General features: G+C 42.8%; 1 protein-coding gene across 1 annotated transcript in view; it reads left to right on the top strand.

The window, feature by feature from the left end:
- The window catches only part of TADA2A (transcriptional adaptor 2A), a 556,520-nt gene that overhangs the window by 522,019 nt on the left and 13,732 nt on the right, over positions 1-20,769 (top strand). The window contains exons 10-12 of the mRNA XM_050764615.1: positions 11,696-11,759; positions 15,206-15,249; positions 20,332-20,442. Of these exons, the coding sequence (XP_050620572.1) occupies positions 11,696-11,759; positions 15,206-15,249; positions 20,332-20,442 (219 nt within the window). The remainder of the gene's footprint in view (positions 1-11,695; positions 11,760-15,205; positions 15,250-20,331; positions 20,443-20,769) is intronic.

The following is a 20,769-nucleotide window of genomic DNA, read 5'->3' as shown; positions in this document are numbered from 1 at the left end:
AGAGGGGCACAGATTTTGTGGAAATCAGGACACTGATTCAGCCTCTGGCTTGCTTCTGAGTCATGGTATAATCGTGAGTAAGTCCTTGGAATCTTGCCCCCTGTTTCTTTGTGTCCTCTGCCATTAAAGAAGAGGTGACACTGATTAGTCAGAGTGTAAATGTCTCTAATGAAACATGGTACATAATTCAGATTCGTGTTATTACCATTCCATTATACCATTATACTCTTAATATTACTGAGCATTAACAACATTATTTTTATGGTTCCTCATTTAGAACTACTAGAAGGTTGCAGACTGTCTGGGTTTTGTATTTAGAAGCTATCCAGAATATTGGCTGATGCCACCAAGACCTTTTCCTCACCCACACAAAGATTTTGCCTTGAATCATGGAATTTGTTTAATAAATTTGGTTTGTATGGTTCATTGCACACAATGGAGGGATAATTGCCTTGCAACCATACCAGAAGGCTTTCAGAATGTATTTCAAATGGATACTGCGAGTGAAGCAGTATCCAAGGAAAAATAAGGAAGTTCCATGATCCCTAATTGGTACTTACTCATATTTTATTGAAATAAGTGGAAATGTTTGGTTCAGAAAGAGAGATAGAGAAGACTCATATCTTAGAACTCTCTTGTCTCATGTATGTTATGAGATCTCAGTGTACATGCTTAGTGTAGTTCCTTCTTGCTGCCATCTCTTTCTTCATCTCCTTTCATTTGTAAAAATTCTTCCTAAATTTTTGGAGTACTCTTTCCCTGAGTGTCTCAGCATCCTAAAGTCCTGGTTGTAGTGTCTTCTAAGTCATTGTTGCCCCATAACCCAGGCAACCAAGAGGTATGATGAGCTCCTCCTATGTGTTGGGTCTGAGTTTCCAATACTTCTCAGGGTTGCACCTTAGTACAGTTCACAATTTCTTCTCCCTCTGTTTGGAAAGGTAATTTCAGCAAGTTGTCAATCCTAGGCGTGCATCTGTGGACCCGTTCACCTCCCACTGTAGTTTTCAAATTGTATTTATTTGGCGCATATTATTAGCCTTTAGATCCTTTAACAATTAGTAGAGCAGAGGTCCAGCCTTATCTCTGTGTATTCACCTACTGGCAGTTCCTTTCACTTTATAGTGGTTTCACTTTTTTTTTTTTTTTGAGACGGAGTCCTGCTCTGTCACCCAGGCTGGAGTTCAGTGGCGCGATCTCGGCTCACTGCAAGCTCCTCCAAGCTCCGCCTTCTGGGTTCACGCCATTCTCCTGCCTCAGCCTCCCGAGTAGCTGGGACTACAGGCGCCCACCACCACGCCTGGCTAATTTTTTGTAATTTTAGTAGAGACGTGGTTTCACCGTGTTAGCCAGGATGGTCTCGATCTCCTGACCTCGTGATCCACCCACCTCAACCTCTCAAAGTGCTGGGATTACAAGTGTAAGCCACCATGCCAGGCCTGATTTCACTGTTTTATACATAGGATATTTTAGACATGAATACTATCAATAATAATTGCTAATACATATAGCATTTACTATTAGTTACCATTCTAAACCCTTCATATATATTAAGTCATTTAATCCTCAAAACCTTATGAGTTGCATATTATTATTATTATTATTATTATCCTCATTTTATGGATGAGGACATTGAAGCATAGAAAGGTTAGATTAGATAACTTGCCTGAGATCATATAGCCAGCAAGAGGTAGAGTCATCCCCAAGTCTGTGTTCTTTTTTTTTTTTTGGAAGACAGAATCTCGCTCTGTCGCCCAGGCTGGAGTGTAGTGGCGCCATCTCGGCTCACTGCAAGCTCCGCCTCCTGGGCCGACGCCATTCTCCTGCCTCAGCCTCCTGAGTAGCTGGGACCACAGGCGCCCGCCTCCGCACCCGGCTAATTTTTTGTATTTTTAGTAGAGACGGGGTTTCACCGTGTTAGCCAGGATGGTCTCAATCTCCTGACCTTGTGATCCACCCGCCTTAGCCTCCCAAAGTGCTGGGATTACAGGCGTGAGCCACTGCGCCCGGCCGTCTGTGTTCTTTATACTGTACAATACTTAACTGTCTTTACAATCTTGATTTTTTTTTTTTTTTTTTTGAGACAGGGTCATGCCCTGTTGCCCAGGCTAGAGTGCAGTGGCACAATCATGACTCACTGCAGCCTCAACCTCCTGGGCTCAAACTGTCCTCTCACCTCAGCCACCTGAGTAGCTGGGACTACAGGTGTGTACCATCACACCTGGCTAATTTTTAAAATATTTTTGTAGAGACAGGGTCTCCCTATATTGCCCAGGCTCAACTTTGAATGTTTGTTGCTGTTTCATTTTTGTGAGATTTCACATTTGTTACCTTCTATAGCTTCAAAACATTCCTGAGGAATATATATTTTCCTGTTTTACATTCAGGGAATCAGACAAGTTAAATAATTTGCCTAATCCAGGGGTATCTAATCTTTTGGCTTCCCTGGCCCACATTGAAAGAAGAAGAATTGTCCTGGGCCACACATAAAATACATTAACGATAGCTGATGAGCTAAGAAGAAAAAAACAAACAAACTCATAATGTCTTAAGAAAGTTTACGAATTTGTATTGGGCTGCATTCAAAGCCGTCCTGGGCTGCATGTGACTCACGAGCCGCAGGTTGGATAAGCTTGGCCTAATGCTTCCTAGTTGCTGACTTTAGCCATTAGATCACATGATCTTCCCTTCACAAAATTATTTGTGTGCATCTTGGCCAAAAGCTTGGGGGAAATGACTTAAAAAGTGTTGCTTCTGGGGAATACCTGTGTCACAGGTTTCTACTTACTTGGTTGCAGTAGGGATTTTGATTGGCCCCCCTGCAGTTAAGGCCTCTGAGTTAGTTTTCTTGCCAAGCAAGCAGTAAGTGCCTTCTGTCAAGAAAACAGAAACATGTTGTTAGCTATTTTGAACAATGTTAGAAATACATTGCAGTGGGAAGGAGCTGCCTCTGACTTCTGCCCACTTCTTGAAATATTTTAAGGCTAGCCGTTTGGAAATTTTATCAGTCTCCAGTGTAATCACAGGGAGACTATGCTTCCCCCAAAGCTGAGCTTTCAGGGGCTTTGTAGCAATGGACAAATTACAGGTGATTTTGGTGTGTTTGTTTGTTTGTAATGATCTCTGGTTCTCTGTTTGCCACCTTATACTGCAGCTTCCAGCCGCTTTAAGTAGACTGTGAACAAGTGATTCTCATTCTTGTAGATTCTGCCTTCTCATTTCTGTTCTGCCTGCTGTGCTGTGGTCCTCCCTAGGTTATTCGTACAGTTAAGATCTTGTATTCAGTTGCTGCTATCTGAGTATGCTCAGAGATAGCATCAAAATGAATTTTTCTCTGGGAGAATTCCAGTTCTCCTATTTGCTCCTATGTGTTTCTTTTCTTCCTTTTGTTCTCCAGAGCCAGTTGTACAAGTTTAAAGTACTGAAATGATCAAACTGTAGTACCAATTATCAGCAGTATTTATTTAGAGGCTTTTTTTTTTTTTTTTTAAAGAAACAGAGTCTCATTCTGTTGCCCAGGCTGGAATGCAGTGGTACAATCTTTAGCTCACTGTAGCCTTGAATTCCTGGGCTCAAATGATCTTCCATCCTTAGCCTCGCAAGTAGCTAGGACAACAGGCACACGCTACCACACCTGGCTAATTTATAAAAAAAATTTTTGTAGAGACAGAATCTCAATGTGTTGCCCAAGCTGGTCTTAAAATTCCTGGCCTCAAGCAATCCTCCCACCTCAGCTTCCCAAAGTGCTGGGATTACAGGGGTTTTTTGTTTTGGTTTGTTTGTTTGTTTTGAGACACCCTCTGTAGCTCAGGTTGGAGTGCAGTGGTGCAATCTTAGCTCACTGCGGCCTCTGCTTCCCAGGCTGGAGCAATCCTCCTATCTCAACCTCCCAAGTAGCTGGGACTACAGGCACATACCACCATGTCTGACTAATTTTTTGGTACATTTTTGTAGAGACAGGGTTTCACTATGTTGCCCAGGCTGGTCTCGAACTCCTAAGCTGAAGCCATCTGCCCACCTCAGTTTCTCAAAGTGCTGGGATTACGGGTGTGAGCCACCATGCCCGGCCTTTTTTAAAAATTAAATCACTCCCACACAAATCTCAGGAAACAACATGGCATGTTGTGTCTTACAAAAATCACAGAAATGAGGCTGGTGCGGTGGCTCACGCCTATAATCCCAGCACTTAGGGAGGCCGAAACAGGTAAATCACCTGAGGTCAGGAGTTTGAAATCAGCCTGGCCAACACGGTGAAACCCCATCTCTACTAAAAATAGAAAAATTAGCCAAGTGTGGTGGCGGGCACCTGTAATCCCAGCTACTTGGGAGGTGGGGACAGGAGAATTGCTTGAACCTGGGAGACAGAGGTTGCAGTGACCTAAGACTGCACTGTTGCACTTCAGCCTGGGCGACAAGAGCGAAACTGCCTCAGAAATAAAAAATAAATCACAAAAATATTTTGTTAAAATTAGCGGTAATTTTGTTTTTTTTCTTTTTTTGAGACGGAGTCTCGCTCTGTCGCCCAGGCTGGAGTGCAGTGGCCGGATCTCAGCTCACTGCAAGTTCCGCCTCCCGGGTTTACGCCATTCTCCTGCCTCAGCCTCCCGAGTAGCTGGGACTACAGGCGCCCGCCACCACGCCCGGCTAGTTTTTGGTATTTTTTAGTAGAGACGGGGTTTCACTGTGTTAGCCAGGATGGTCTCGATCTCCTGACCTCGTGATCTGCCCATCTCGGCCTCCCAAAGTGCTGGGATTACAGGCTTGAACCACCGCGCCTGGCCAGTTAGCGGTAATTTTATGGGCTCTCTAAGACGTTTTCTTTCCTATTAAATTCATCTTACTGGGTAGATAAATGAGATAAGGCTTATAAAGATCCTGAAATATGGCCAGGTATGGTGGCTCACACCTGTATTCCCAGCACTTTGGGAGGCCAAGGCGTTGGATCACTTGAGGTCAGGAGTTGCAGACCAGCCTGGCCAACATGGCGAAACCCCGTCTCTACTAAAAATACAAAAATTATCTGGGTATGGTGGCATGCACTTGTAATCCCAGTTACTTGGGAGATTGAGGCAGGAGAATGCCTTGAATCTGGGAGGTGGAGGTTGCAGTGAGCTGAGATCATGCCACTGCACTCCAGCCTGGGAGACAGAGCAAGACTCCATCTCAAAAAAAAAAGGTCCTGAAATATGGTAAGTACTCAGTGTGTTTTAGCTATCATTATTGTATTTGTTTCCCTTTCTGCCTTGAACTGTTGACTTCCTAATCCTTCCTTTCTCTTAAGAGATAAAGTCCACTATAAAACTTGTATTTGGTTATACTGTATGTCAGAGGCACTTCCTATCCTTGTTTCTACCCACCACTTCTACCCATAGGCTTGTAAAGTACATCTCCACCAGCATAGCATTCTAAAGCCCATCATTCCACAGCAACTGTGTTATAAAACAATGACAGGTATAGGCATTCTATGATAGCTGGACTTTTATATGTAACAACCATATAAATCAAGAACTATTTCATTTGTAGAAAGAGTTCTGCTACCTAAAAAAAAGAATTTGAAAACTATTGCCTTAAATCTTGGACCTGACAGTATTGAATTATTTTTAGTTTGTGGGCAGGATAAGGAAAAATAAACCAGTGTTGTTTAAATATTTGAACTTGTTAGAAATGAACAAAACGAATCCATGGTAGTTAATTTTTCTTTTTTATCCTTAAACTTTTAAAAATACTGCATTTCCTCACCTCTTCAGATTATCCAGATAGGACTTAGGTTATTTTTATGTCAGACCCAAGGGAGAATGGCCTGGATAAAGAACTCCTGGACATCTCCCAGTGATTGAAGTTACATACATATATATAGGACATCTGCTCATAACCCAGCATGTAAGATTTTGGTATTGAACTTTCCAGTCTAAGAATATCCTTCAGATGAGAACATGTAGAGAGAGAGAAAAAAAAAAAAAAGAGTATCTTAAGGGCAGGTAGCAGTGAGATGCACGGTAGTGAGTCAGTATGTGGTATCAGAATTTATTTCTGTTACCTTATCAGGGTCATTAACAGTGCATCTCAGGATTGTACATTGCTCAATTTTTGTTTGCTTTCATGTAATAAAAGAAATTGTTGATTCTAATGAGCCATTGTGTTCTGTTCTTTTATTTGATTGGTCCCACTTTTTTTCTACCCTAACATCTACTTCCAGCAGAAGTGTGGCTTCCAGTTGTTCCATGGAGGCACCTTCAGGGACTACTTCTGAGAAAGGCAGCTGGAGCTAATACAGGCAGAAGGGGTTCAGCTAGAGCAGATCTGACTTATCTGTTCCAAATAAGATTTTATTTGAACATACAGTTTAAAACTTAACTGTAGTAGAACATGTAAATAACGTGTTGACTCATTGCCCCCATGGGCTAAACTGGAACTTGGATCTCACATTCTTTGGATGAGGAATGAAATTGTATTACTCTTCAGAGTTAATCAGCATTCCAGAGGCTCTAGGCTCTATTTTGGATTGAAGCTTACTACCTTGAAAGAACTGATTCTTTTTTTTTGAGACAGAGTTTTACTCTTGTTGCCCAGGCTGGAGTGCAGTGGTGTGATCTTGGCTCACTGCAGCCTCCGTCTCCTGGGTTCAAGCGATTCTCCTGCCTCAGCCTCTTGAGTAGCTGGGATTACAGGCACCCACTACCACACCCAGCTACTTTTTTGTATTTTTTAGTAGAGACAGGGTTTCGCCATGTTGGCCAGGCTGGTCTTGAACTCCTGACCTCAGGTGATCCACCTGCCTCGGCCTCCCAAAGTGCTGGGATTACAGGCGTGAGCCACCGCGCCCAGCTGAAAGAACTGATTCTAATACGTAGCCAAATTATTTGTTACAAAGGCTGGTATGTTAGAAATTATATTACCTAGCATTGAGCCCCTGGAGCTTCTGCCCTGAAAGTTGAGCTATGCAGTTTCAGCAGGTACAAGATCTACACCAGACACAAGAGGCGCTATGCCAGGACTGACGGGAAGGTTTTCCAGTTCCTTGGTGCGAAATGTAAGGGTTCAAGCAATTCTCTGCCTCAGCCTCCTGAGCCTCCTGAGTAGCTGGGATTATAGGCGCCCGCCACCACGCCCGGCTAATTTTTGTATTTTTAGTAGAGATGAGGTTTCACCATCTTGGCCAGGCTGGTCTTGAACTTCTGACCTCATGATCCACCTGCCTTGGCCTCCCAACGTGCTGGGATTACGGGTGTGAGCCACTGTACCTGGCCAAGGGCATTCGTTTCTAAGGAATCCTCAGCAGATAAACTGGTCCTCTACAGAAGAAAGCATAAAAAAGGGACACTTGGAAGAAATTCAAAAGAAAAGAACCTGCTGAGCAAATTCCAGAGGGCCATTACTGGTGCATCTCTTGCTAATATAGTGGCCAAGAGGAATGAGAAACATGAAGTTAAAAAGGCTCAATGAAAACAAGCTAGCAGGGCTGCTAAGGAAGCAAAAAAGGCTAAGCTAGCAAGACCGCAATGGCTGCTGCTAAGGCAGCAGTTACACAAAAGATTGTGAAGCCTGTGAAAGTGTCAGCTCCCCGAGTTGGTTCAAAACACCAAGTTGACAGATCAGATGCTTAAAGATTGGACTATAAAAAAATATAAATTATATTACCTAACATTTGTGTAACATATTTTAGTTTTTCAGAGGACATATGGCAGGTTATATTGTGCTATAGAGCCTCTTCCACAAATACATTCAGTAATTAAAACAAAAAACACCAAACTCTCAACATACACAAAGCTTAATTGATAAGTTATTAAGAAAATTTCAGATTCTGTTGCAATCATTAAATCTCAAGGTGCTTTCAGAGTCCGTGAGAAGAAAGGTTTAATGTAGCATAGTGCTAAGTTTTGCATTACTCATATTTTCGTCTAGCGTTGTTACTATCTGGCATTTATTTGTTTTTTTTGTTTGTTTGTTTTTGTTTTTTTTTTGAGACGGAGTCTCGCTCTGTCACCCAGGCTGGAGTGCAGTGGCCGGATCTCAGCTCACTGCAAGCTCTGCCTCCCGGGTTCATGCCATTCTCCTGCCTCAGCCTCCCGAGTAGCTGGGACTACAGGCGCCCGCCACCTCGCCTGGCTAGTTTTTTGTAGTTTTAGTAGAGACGGGGTTTCACTGTGTTCACCAGGATGGTCTCGATCTCCTGACCTCGTGATCCACCCGTTTCGGCCTCCCAAAGTGCTGGGATTACAGGCTTGAGCCACCGCGCCCGGCTCTGGCATTTATTTCTACCCTAGAGGTCTTCTGGTTATTAAAAAAAAAAAAAAAAAAAAAAAAAAAAAAAAAACCTGTGGGAGTTTTTTGCTTCTGAAGGGTTTTTTTGGTTTGTTTTTTGGTTTTTTTTTGAGACGGAGTCTCACTCTGTCGCCCAGGCTGGAGTGCAGTGGCGTGATCTTGGCCCACTGCAAGCTCCGTCTACTGGGTTCAGGCCATTCTCCTGCCTCAGCCTCCTGAGTAGCTGGACTACAGGTGCCCGCCACCATACCTGGCTAATTTTTTGTATTTGTAGTAGAGATGGGGTTTCATCTTGTTAGCCAGGATGGTCTCGATCTCCTGACCTCATGACCCACCTGCCTCAGCCTCCCAAAGTGCTGGGATTATAGGCATGAGCCACTGTGCCCAGCCGCTTATGATGTTTTTTAAAATACACATTTCATTTTCAATTAAGGCAGATTTAGAATATAGCATTAACACAGAGAAATTGTCTAAAAAACATTTAGACAATTTCAGTGTTTTTCCTACTTGGAAGTGATAGGAAACAAGAATGGGGCCAGGTGCAGTAGCTCACCCTTGTAATTCCAGCACTTCGGGAGGCTGAAGCGGGTAAATTACTTGAGGTCAAGAGTTCAAGACCAGCCTGGCCAACATGGCGAAACCTTGTCTCCACTAAAAATACAAAAATTAGCCAGGCGTGTTGGTGCACACCTGTAATCCCAGCTACTCGGGAGGCTGAGGCAGGAGAACCCCTTGAACCTGGGAGGCAGAGGTTGCAGTGAGCCGAGCACCCCTGCACTCCAGCCTGGGCAACAGAGTGAGACTCCGTCTCAAAAAAAAAAAAATGAGTGGAAAGGTAGGCATAATCAAGACAGTAAATAGTCTTGTGTAACACGCAAGAGTTTGAACTGTATGTGGATGGGAAGCCACTGAAGAATTATAAGCTAGGGAATTACACCACTACATTGTGCTTTAAAATATTTCTCAAGTACCGTTTGGAAGGGATGAGTTAGAGTAACGCAAGAATGGAGTCAGTAAGTAATGATGCCTCTCCTACAAGATAGCATAAAGATGACAGGAGAGACAAGATGCCTGAGCTAGGGAATAGGGTTAGGGATGAAGGGATGAATCTGACAGATGTAAGTGTTAAGTGCAGTGTGGCTAAGACTCATTGACTATGGAGGGGAAGGAGGAAGAATCCAGATTGACTTCTGTCTTGGACAGCTATCTTTACTGTGATGCAGTTATCCAATATAGGAGTTTTATAGGATAGGAAAGGGGTAGAATATAAGTTTGCAACTGAAGGCCATGTGAGTAATGATACCAGTAGGAACTGGAGCTTAAAATGGATATTGAGTTTGAAATTATACATTTTGATGGTACTTGGACCCATAGAAGTAGAGGAGTTTATAGGACTAAGGTGAGGGGTAAAAAGAAATTAAGAAATTAGAACAGAACCTTCGGAGCTCTGAAGATGGAAAGAGTGGCTAGGGAAAGAAAGAACCAGAACTATTGTACTCATTAAAACTTTTACTATTTACAGCCTCTTTCCTCCTTATTCCCTGTGTCTTTAACATAAGACTAAAGCCAGGAAAGGACTGGGTCCCGGAAACCAAGCAGGGCTTTTATACTGCTTACGGTACTTGATGGAACTTTTCACTACAGAATGCGAAACTCTACACTCTAAACAGTTGCTGCTTCCCAATTGAAAACTCCCACATGTCTACAACTGTACCTTTATTCACATAAGTCTTGCTTTGACATTCTCTTACTCCTGTGCAGTTAAGACCACGATCGATATTCTTTTTTTCTTTCTTTTTTTTTTTTTTTGAGATGGAGCCTCGCTGCAACACCCAGGCTGGAATGTGGCGCCATCTCAGCTCACTGCAACCTCTGCTTCCTGGGTTCAAGTGATTCTCCTGCCTCAGCCTTCCGAGTAGCCGGGACTACAGGCACTTGCCACTGTGTCTAGCCAATATTTGTATCTTTAGTAAAGACAGGCTTTCACCATATTGGCCGGGCTGATCTCGAACTCCTGACCTCAAGTGATCCACCCACCTCGGTGGATGGATTATAGGTGTGAGCCACTGCGCCTGACCAACATTCTCTCTTTTTGAGACAGAGTCTCGCTGTGTTGCCCCAGGCTGGAGTACAGTGGCATGATCTCGGCTTACTGCAACCTCACCTCCTGGCTTTGAGGATTGATTCTCCCACCTCAGCCTGACGAGTAGCTGGGATTACAGGTACCTGCCATCATGCCCGGCTAATTTTTGTATTTTTGTAGATACGGTGTTTTACCATGTTGGCCAGGCTGGTCTTAAAATCCTGACCTCAGGTGATCTGCCCGTCTCAGCCTCCCAAAGTGCTGGGATTACAGGTGTGAACCGCCACGCGCAGCCCAATATTCATTCTTATGAGTACTCTAATTGATGCAATTTCTAGCCCATGTATTACTAAAGATCAGATATTCACTATGTATAGTAATAGATACATAACAATGTCCAAAAAATGTATTTAATAGAAAGCAGAATTTTTTTTTTTTTTTTTTTTTTTTTTTTGAGACGGAGTCTCGCTCTGTCGCCCAGGCTGGAGTGCAGTGGCCGGATCTCAGCTCACTGCAAGCTCCGCCTCCCAGGTTCACGCCATTCTCCGGCCTCAGCCTCCCGAGTAGCTGGGACTACAGGCGCCTGCCACCTCGCCCGGCTAGTTTTTTGTATTTCTTAATAGAGACGGGGTTTCACCGTGTTAGCCAGGATGGTTTCGATCTCCTGACCTCGTGATCCGCCCGTCTCGGCCTCCCAAAGTGCTGGGATTACAGGCTTGAGCCACCGCGCCCGGCCGAAAGCAGAATTTTTTTTAACTTTTATTTTAAATTCAGGGGTACATATGCAGGTATATTACGTAGGTGAACTTGTGTCATAGGGTTTGTTATACAGATTATTGCATCATCCAGGTATTAAGCCTAGTACCCATTAGTTGTTTTTCCTGATCCTCTCCCTCCTCCCACCCTCCACCCTCTGATAGGCCCCAGTGTGTGTTATTCCCCTCTACGTGTCCGTGTGTTCTCATCATTTAGTTCCCGCTTAAAAGTAAGAACATGTGGTATTTGGTTTTCTGTTCCTGTGTTAGTTTACTAAGGATAATGGCCTCCAGCTCCGTTCACGTCCTGGCAGAGGACCTGATCTTACTCATTTTTATGACTGCAGAAAGCAGAAATCATAATCTGAGTAATGCCATAAGATATATAAATAGGGGGAAAATAACCTTATTTACTGATAGAGAAATTCATTATGCTGGAATATTTTTATGTTTTCTAGACTAGTGAGTGTGGAGTAATTAGCAATATGAAGTTCAAAGTTTGGGTAAAAGGTTTACTTTTGTCTTGGTTTTATTTATTTATATTTTATATATATATATGTGATGTGTATATATAGTATATGTATGAATTTATTTGTAGCTCTGAAGATGGCTGTGGTAGATATCTATCATTCCAGGTTAAAGGAGAGACAAAGACGAAAAAAGTAAGTATAATAAACCATCCTGGCCTCCTTTCAGCTTTGGATTATTGTTTTGTGTGCGTGTGTGTGTGAGAGAGAGAGATAAGGTCTCACTCTATTGCCCAGGCTGGAGAGCAGCGGCATAATCATGGCTCACTGCAGCCTCAACCTCCCAGGCTCAATCGATTCTCCCACCTCAGCCTCCTGAGCATGTGGGACTACAGCAGTGCACTGGCTAATTTTTTGTGTTTTTTGTAGATACAGGGTTTCGCTATGTTGGCCAGGCTGGTCTCAAACTCCTGGACTTAAGTGATCCTCCCTCCTCGGCTCCCAAAGTGTTAGGACTGCAGGCATGAGCCACTGTGCCTGGCCTCAGCTTTGAGTGATTGACCACATATAGTCCATGAGAGAATGCTCCACTTGTGGCTTATCTTTTGACCTTGGAGAAGACTCTTACCCTCCTTAGACCTCAATTTTTCCATCTCTCAAATGAGGCTAATAATTCCTGTGTTATTTTTATAACCTCTGTCGTTATCCTATATTGACGTTATGATGGACAATGAATAATATGGGTACACTGTTTTAAGCTTTTTGAAGTAAAAGAAGAAGATAAAGGCATGAAGACATTATTGTTACACTTTTTTTTTTTTTTAATATTTGTGAATCATTCTTTGCTTTTTCTTTTTTTTTTTGAGATGGAGTCTTGTTCTGTCACCCAGGCTGGAGTGCAGTGGCGTGATCTCAGCGCATTGCAAGCTCTGCCTCCTGGGTTCATGTGATTCTCCTGCCTCAGCTTCCCAAGTGGCTGGGACTATAGGTGTGCGCCACCACGCCTGGCTAATTTTTGCATTTTTAATAGAGACGGGGTTTTGCCATGTTGGCCAGGCTGGTCTCGAACTCCCCACCTTAAGTGATCCATCCCCCTCTGCCTCCCAAAGTGCTGGGATTACAGGCATGAACCACCGTGTTCCTTTTTTTTTTTTTTTGTTAAATAAGAGACAGAGTCTCACACTTAACTCTGTCACCCAGGCTGGAGTGCAGTGGCACTATCATGGCTCACTGCAGTCTCCAACTCCTGGGCTCAAACAGTCCTCCCGCCTTAGCCTCCCAAGTAGTTAGGACTACGGGTGCACACCACCACACTTGGCTAATTTTAAAACCTTTTTCTTTTTTTAGTCCGGGTGCGGTGGCTCACGCCTGTAATCCTAGCACTTTGGGAGGCCGAGGCTGGTGGATCACCTGAGGTCAGGAGTTCAAGACCAGCCTGGCCAACATGGTGAAACCCCATCTCTACTACAAATACAAAACTTAGCTGGGGGTGGTGGCGCACACCTGTAGTCCCAGCTACTTGGGAGGCTGAGGCAGGAGAATTGCTTGAACCCGGGAGGCGGAGGTTGCAGTGAGCCAAGATTGCACCACTGCACTCCAGCCTGGGCGACAGGGTGAGACTCTGTCTCAAAAAAAAAAACCTTTTTTTGAAATGGGGTCTCACAGTGTTGCCTGGGCTGGTCCCGAACTCCTAGGCTCAAGGCATCCTACCACCTTGGCCTCCCAGAGTGCTGGAATTACAGGTGTGAGCCACTGCACTCGGCCTGTTAGGCTTTTATATTTGATTTTTATTTTTTATTTTATTATTATTATTTTTGAGACAGTCTTGCTCTGTCACCCAGGCTAGAGTACAATGATGTGATCTTGGCTCACTGCAGCATCCGCCTCCTGAGTTCAAGCAATTATCATGCCTCAGCCTCCCAAGTAGCTGGGACTACAGGCACGTGCCATCATGTCCGGCTAATTTTTTTGTTTTTAGTAGAGGCACGGTTTCGCCATGTTGGCCAGGCTGGTCTCAAACTCCTGGCCTCAGGTGATCCGCCCACCTTAGCCTCCCAAAGTGCTAGGATTATAGGCATGAGCCACTGCACCCAGACCTGTTGTGCTTTGTTAATGGTCTCTTTCTAACTGTTCATTTTTTTATGAGAAGTCGTTCATCTAAAAGGATTTCAAAGGAATTCCGAACAAGTTTCAGGCGTACTGGTTATTCCTCTCTTTGCAACATATCAAAAAGTATACATTCAGACTTAGAAATTATGGATCTTAGACCCCTGTTGGTTTCAGAGAAGAGTATGCAGAGGGTATAAGAGTGCAGGTGTGTGTATATATGTGTAGACATGTATTTAACTGTGGTGTTAACTAACTGTAGACACAGTGGTATCTCAGCAGTGAAAAGGAGAGAAGCCAGGTATGGTAGCATGAACCTCTAGGCCTAGCTACTTGGGAGGCTGAGGTGAGAGGATAACTTGAGCCTAGGAGTTCAAGGCCAGTCTGGGCAACAGAGGAAGACCCCATCTCTAAAAGAAAAAGTAAAAGAAAAGAAAGAGGGACTTGAGATTCACTCTGGAGGAACTAAGACGTGATCTAAAGCAGCAGTCCTCAACCTTTTTGGCATCAGGGAGCAGTTTCATGGAAGACAGTTTTTCCATGGATGGCTGGGGGCTGGAATGGTTTTGGGATGAAACTGTTCCACCTCAGATCATCAGGCATTGGTTAGATTCTCATAAGGAGCACACAACTTAGATCCTTCACATGAGCAGTTCACAATAGGGATTGTGCTCCTGTGAGAATCTAATGCTGCCGCTCATCTGACAGGAGGCAGAGCTCAGGCGGTAAAGCTGCTCACCTGCTGTGCAGCCTGGTTCCTAACTGACCCATGGCCCAGGGATTGGGGACCCCTGATCTAAAGTAAAACTTACTCTCTGCATGTCTGGAGTTAGCTTCCATGAAATGCTGAAGAAGCATACCCAGTTGCTCCTATGAGAAACTTCATTGCTAGTTACGAATACCTCTGGTATAAATCAGATTCAAGACACATAACTTTGCCTGGTTTAAATTCTCTTTTGCTTAAAACACACAATTCGAGCTAGAGAGTATTGTAGATCTCAGTTGTTGATGTTGCTATCAAATCTTTTGTTTTATGATGCCCTTTCATTAAACATGCACAATATTTATTTCTAGTACCGTCAAAGTGTTGTGTCAATGCACAGTTGTAAATGTTGAATATGTGACCATGATGCCCTTTTACAGTTAGCAGATTTCTCTAAAATGGCTGTTCTCAATTATTCCCACAAGCTGAATAGATTAATTTTATGACATGAACAGAGATTCCTTTCGGTTTCATCTTAAGTGACAGACACATGTTTTTCAGCATTTGTGAGTGGTTATTGATTCATTCATTCATTCAGCAAATAGTCATGGAGAGTCTACTATACACAAGAAGAGGAAAAACCTGTGATGCCTGAGAGTCTAAAATTGTGTTAGTGATTCACTGACCTGCAGAAGTTTGTGAGAGTGACTTCTTTGGACCTCTGTATTCCACCTCAGCATGTTTAAGAGGTCTGATGACAGCTATCTATAGAAAGCATTAGTAAATGTGAAAATAATTCTAATGCACAAATTATTGTGGCTTTTCATTCTAGAATTATAAGAGACCATGGATTAATCAACCTTAGAAAGTTTCAATGTAAGTATTAGCAGTTTTCTTTATTTTACAATTTTTTTCCAATATTATGAGTAATTTTAAATAAATCATGTGTTGTAGTTCTTAATCCAAGTTGCATATTAGCCTGGCTATCACTCCAGACTAATTAAGTAAGAATCTCTGGGGTTGGAGGCACAGCATCTGCGTTTTTTTTTTTTTTTTTTTTGAGACGGAGTCTCACTTTGTCACCCAGGCTGGAGTGCAGTGGCGCGATCTCAGCTCACTACAACCTCCTCTTCCTGGGTTCACACCATTCTCCTGCCTCAGCCTCCCGAATCGCTGGGACTATAGGTGCCCGTCACTATGCCTGGCTAATTTTTTTGTGTTTTTAGTAGAGACAGGGTTTCACCATGTTAGCCAGGATGGTCTTGATCTCCTGACCTTGTGATCCACCTACCTCGGCCTCCCAAAGTGCTGGGATTACAGGCGTGAGCCACCATGCCCGGACAGCATCTGCGTTTTTAAAGTCTTCGGGAAATTCTGATCCATAGTGAGAGTTTAAAAGTATTAATTTGGGACCATGTGCGGTGGCTCTTGCCTGTAATCCCAGCACTTTGGGAGGCTGAGGTGGGCGGATCACAAGGTCAGGAGATCAAGACCATCCTGGCTAACAAGGTGAAACCCCATCTCTACTAAAAATACAAAAAAAAATTAGCCAGGCGTGGTGGCACACACCTGTAATCCCAGCTACTCGGGAGGCTGAGGCAGGAGAATCACTTGAACCCAGGAGGTGAAGGTTGCAGTGAGCCGAGATCATGCCACTGCACTCAAGCCTGGGCGACAGAGTGAGACTTGGTCTCAAAAATAAATAAATAAATAAACAAATAAATGTATTCGTAGTCAACAAAACTTGTATTAAAATTCTTTTTTAAAAATTTGTATAGTAATTACAGTGTGAATATTAATGAATCATTTTCTGGATAGAGTCATGTTTTACAACTATGTGTTAAGCATAACATAACCTTAAGGTTGTAAAAATATTTTAGATAAATAACAGAAAGTGATCTTTATTTTGGATGGTTGTAGGCAGACAAAATAAATGATGTTTAATATTATATGATGGTGATAAAAATACATACAGTGATTTTTAAAATAAATGCCACCTTTGACCTTACTGTGGTTTTTTGTTTTTTAAGAGACAGGGTCTTGCACTATTGCCCAGGATGTAGTGCAGTGGCATGATGGTATCTTGCTGCAGCCTTGAAGTCCTAGGTGCAAGTGATCCTCCCACCTCAGCCTCCTTATTACAGGCTCGAGCTGTCGTGTCTGGTCTTCGCTATTTTAAATATCAGAGATACCTAAGCAGAGCAGAAGAAGTCCCTGTATTTTTCTTCTTCCACAACATAGAGTCTTCCACAAATAAGAAGGATGATATCATAATAATAATCACAATGTTTGTATTAAAATATTTGTAATAGTTGTGTGTCATAATATTCTTTTTTTGTAAAGAATAACCTAATGGTTAGGTTTGTACAATAACCTAATGGTTATTGTAAAACATATCCTAGTTGATAGATTCTTGTAGGGGTATTTCTTTAATAATCCATAGCATTATAGGGTTCAGTCAACAAGGTTAAGTGTCTTTTTAGTCTAAATGAATATCTAGCCAGGCATGGTGGCTTGCGCCTATAATCCCAGCTACTTGGGAGGCTGAGGCATTGGATCACTTGAGCCCGGGAGTTCAAGGCTGCAGTGAGCTATAATCATGTCACTGCACTCCAGCCTGGGCAACAGAAAATCTATATTATTTTCTTAAAATACAGCCATGATCATAAGTATGTTACATTTTAGGTCCTTTATTATTTATTTTTTGAGACAGGGTCTTACTCCAGTTGCCCAGGCTGGAGTGCGTGGCTCAGCTCACTGCAGTCTCCACCTCCCAGGCTCAGGTGGATTCTCCCACCTCAGCCTCCCAAGTAGCTGGGATTATAGGCATATGCCACCATGCCCAGCTAATTTTTTGTATTTTTAGTAGAGACAGGGTTTCGCCATGTTGTCCAGGCTGGTCTTGAGCTCCTTGGACTCAAGCAATCTGCCCACCTCGGCCTCCTAGAGTGCTGCGATTATGGGTGTGAGCCACCATGCCAGCCTTATTTCCTTTTTCACTTTATGTTACATATTTTTCAAGTTACTGTAGTGTTTTGAGGATATCAGTTTTCATAGATTACATAATATGTACTTTTAATAGTTATGTTGTATATATACATGTAAGAGATACAATTATATGCTTCTCTCTTTAGGTATTTAGCTTGTTTTGCGTTCTTTTAATCATTACATAAATAATGCTATGATGAACTTGTGAATAAAGCTTTGTCATTATTTAGGATTTTTTTAAAGGTAGATTTTTAGAAGTGGGATTAATACATCTAAAATTATGACCACTAAAAATTATTGATGCCTGCTGCCAAGTTGCTTTCCAAAAGATGGTTGTATTAATTTCTGTTTCTTCTAGCAGTATATGAGATTCCCTAGTGAACCCCATCCTTATCAAGACCCGTGGATCTGCAAAAATAATTCAGGATCAGATTAATTGATCGTGTTCTAGTAGCCACAGTAGTAGGTTCTCTATCTGAATTCCTGGGTTTTCCATAGTAGTCCAGTTAATTTTTGATCTTTACTCCTTGTAGACATTGACTCTTAAATAAATTCTTCTTTCAACTGATAGAGGTCAGTTTTGCTTCATTATTCTGTTATCTATATTTTTTCAAACAGAGGGCTGAGGGGAAGCTCTGTTGCTTCTGAGAGTGTAGAAGTAGCGTGTGCATTGTGGTTTCAGAGGTTTTCAGCTGCCATTATACTGAATGTACAATTGACCTTAATATGGTAGGCAGGGGTTTTTTTTCTTCAAATTTAAAATTTTTACTCCATATTCTTCTGCTTTGTTTTTTGTTGTTGTTGGTTTTTTTTTTTAATGAGCTATGGCTGCTCCTTAAATCAGCTTCTAGGATTTTTGGGTAAGAATGTCTCCTGCAAGATAAGAGATTCACCTAAAAAGAGGACTTAGTTTAAATAGCGGTCGTAGGCTGGGCGTAGTGGCTCCCAGCACTTTGGGAGGCTGAGGCAGGAGGAATGATTGACCCTAGGAGTTAAAGACCAGCCTGGGCAACATAGGGAGACTCCCATCTCTGTATAAAAAAGCCAAGCATGGGGGCATGTGCCTGTAGTCCCAGGTATTTGGGAGGCTAAGGTAAGAGAATCTCTTGAGCCCGGGATGTTGAGGCTACAGTGAACTGTGATTGTGCCACTGCACTCCAGCCTGGGAAACAGAGCGAGACCCTATCTCAAAAATAAAAAATAAAAAGGCCGGGTGCAGTGGCTCACGCCTATAATCCCAGCCCTTTGAGAGGCTGAGGCAGGCGGATCACGATGTCAGGAGATCGAAACCATCCTGGTCAACATGATAAAGCCCCGTCTCTACTAAAAAATAAGAAAATCAGCCAGGCGTGGTGATGCGTGCCTGTAGTCCCAGCTACTCGGGAGGCTGAGGCAGGAGAATCGCTTGAACCTGGGAGGCGGAGGTTGCAGTGAGCTGAGATTGTGCCCCTGCACTCCAGCCTGGGTGACACAGCGGGACTCTGTCTCAAAAAAATAAAAATAAAAAATAAAAAAGCAAGCTAGGAAAAAATAATAGCTGTCATAAATGAAAGCCTGTATCTTTTGTCCAAGAGTAGATAGAACTAACCTAATTACTGATTGAAATGACCCAAGTAGCAGTTTGAGAGTTCCTGACTGCTCCAATCTACCAGTTATTGTTAGTCAGTTTTACTCTCCCATCTTCTTTGCAGATACGTCTTTGGATTAGATATTTGGTCAGTAGTGATCCCCAGAGTTGCTGCTCTGGTGTCTCTGCATGATATTTGCATGACAGTTGTCAAATATAACTTCATTACCAGTAAATTAAGTTGTAGTAGTTAATTTAGTTTAGAGAAAGGCAAAATGACCCGTATGAAGGATGAAAAAAATACATATCTTGCTTGAGGATGTGTAGGTGGTACATGCAAGAAATCACACCTTTTCTCAGCTAATGGAAAATCTTCTGGATGGATTATTTTGTCTGTAGCTTCCTTGTTTTCCTGTGGGAGTTAATACCATATATTTTGGCCATAATTCTTCCTAAGAATGTAAGATCTGCCTTTAATTGTCTTGTCCATTACTGCAAGCAGTTCCTGCCCCTGTGTAGTTTAAAAGATAGTGAGGTGGCTAGGCATGGTGGCTTACGCCTGTAATCCTAGCACTTTGGGAGGCCAAGGCAGGCCAAGATTGCCTGAGTTCAGGAGTTCAAAACCAGCCTGGCCAAGATAGTGAAACCCCGTCTCTACTAAAATACAAAAAATTAGCCGAGCATGGCAGCGTGCCTGTAATCCCAGCTACTTGGGAGGCTGAGACAGGAAAATTGCTTGAACCTGGGAGGCAGAGGTTGCAGTGAGCTGAGATCGCACCATTGCACTCCAGCCTGGGCCACAGAGCAAGACTCCATGTCAAAAAAAAAAAAAGACAGGTGGCTGGGCGCGGTGGCTCACGCATGTAATCCCAGCGCTTTGGGAGGCCGTGGTGGGCGGATCACTTGAGGTCAAGAGTTCAAGACCAGCCTGGCCAACGTGGTGAAACCCCGTCTCTACTAAAAATTCAAAAATTAGCTGGGCATGGTGGCAGGTGTCTGTAATCCCACCTACTTAGGGAGGTTGAAGGTAGGAGAATTGCTTGAACCCAGGAGACCAAGGTTGCAGTGCACTGAGATCACACCACTGCACTCCAGCCTGGGATACAGAGTGAGACTCCATCTCAAAAAAAAAAAAAATCAGTAGATGTGGGAGATTAGTAATGCTCAGTGGTGGAGACGATCTCCAGTGATAACATCCCTGTGGGATAGTTGCTATGGTGCTGTCATTATGATTAGTGTTTTGCATTCTTGGCTTTCCTGTTTGCTTCCTGTCATGGATAAGTTAGTCATGTGAGGTTATGAATAATGTTCTTCTATTTTACTAATTGTTAAAAAAAAAAATGCTGAAAACTTAGGGATCCTTACATTTCCTATGACACATTTATGTTTTATTTTCTCTGTAGTAATGGAACGGCGGTATCCCAAGGAGGTCCAGGACCTTTATGAAACAATGAGGCGATTTGCAAGAATTGTGGGGCCAGTGGAACATGACAAATTCATTGAAAGCCATGCATGTAGGTGGTTTTTGAGCCTTAAGCAGTATTTGTGTGTGTATGTTTATATAAATAGGAGAGATAATGATGTGTTTTATTCAGAGTTCTATAAATAAATAAATGGATATTTCTCTCTTTGTTCCCCTTTATTTCCATGGGACAAATTTGGGACTATGGGGGTAGCAGAAGAGAGGTTAAAAAGCCCTAATGGCTTTCCCCATTGCCCCAGATAAACAATAATTTAGTAGTTTTTCTCCCTGCTTTTTATCATGGGAATTTTCAAATATATATAGAAGTAGAGATAATAATATGATGAACTCCCGTGTATCCATTATCCAGCTTCAGCAG

This window comes from Macaca thibetana, chromosome 16 (assembly GCF_024542745.1).
Source record: "Macaca thibetana thibetana isolate TM-01 chromosome 16, ASM2454274v1, whole genome shotgun sequence".
Classification (NCBI taxonomy): domain Eukaryota; kingdom Metazoa; phylum Chordata; class Mammalia; order Primates; family Cercopithecidae; genus Macaca; species Macaca thibetana.
Note: the sequence above shows the minus strand (reverse complement) of the source record. Positions and strands in the feature narration are given on the sequence as shown.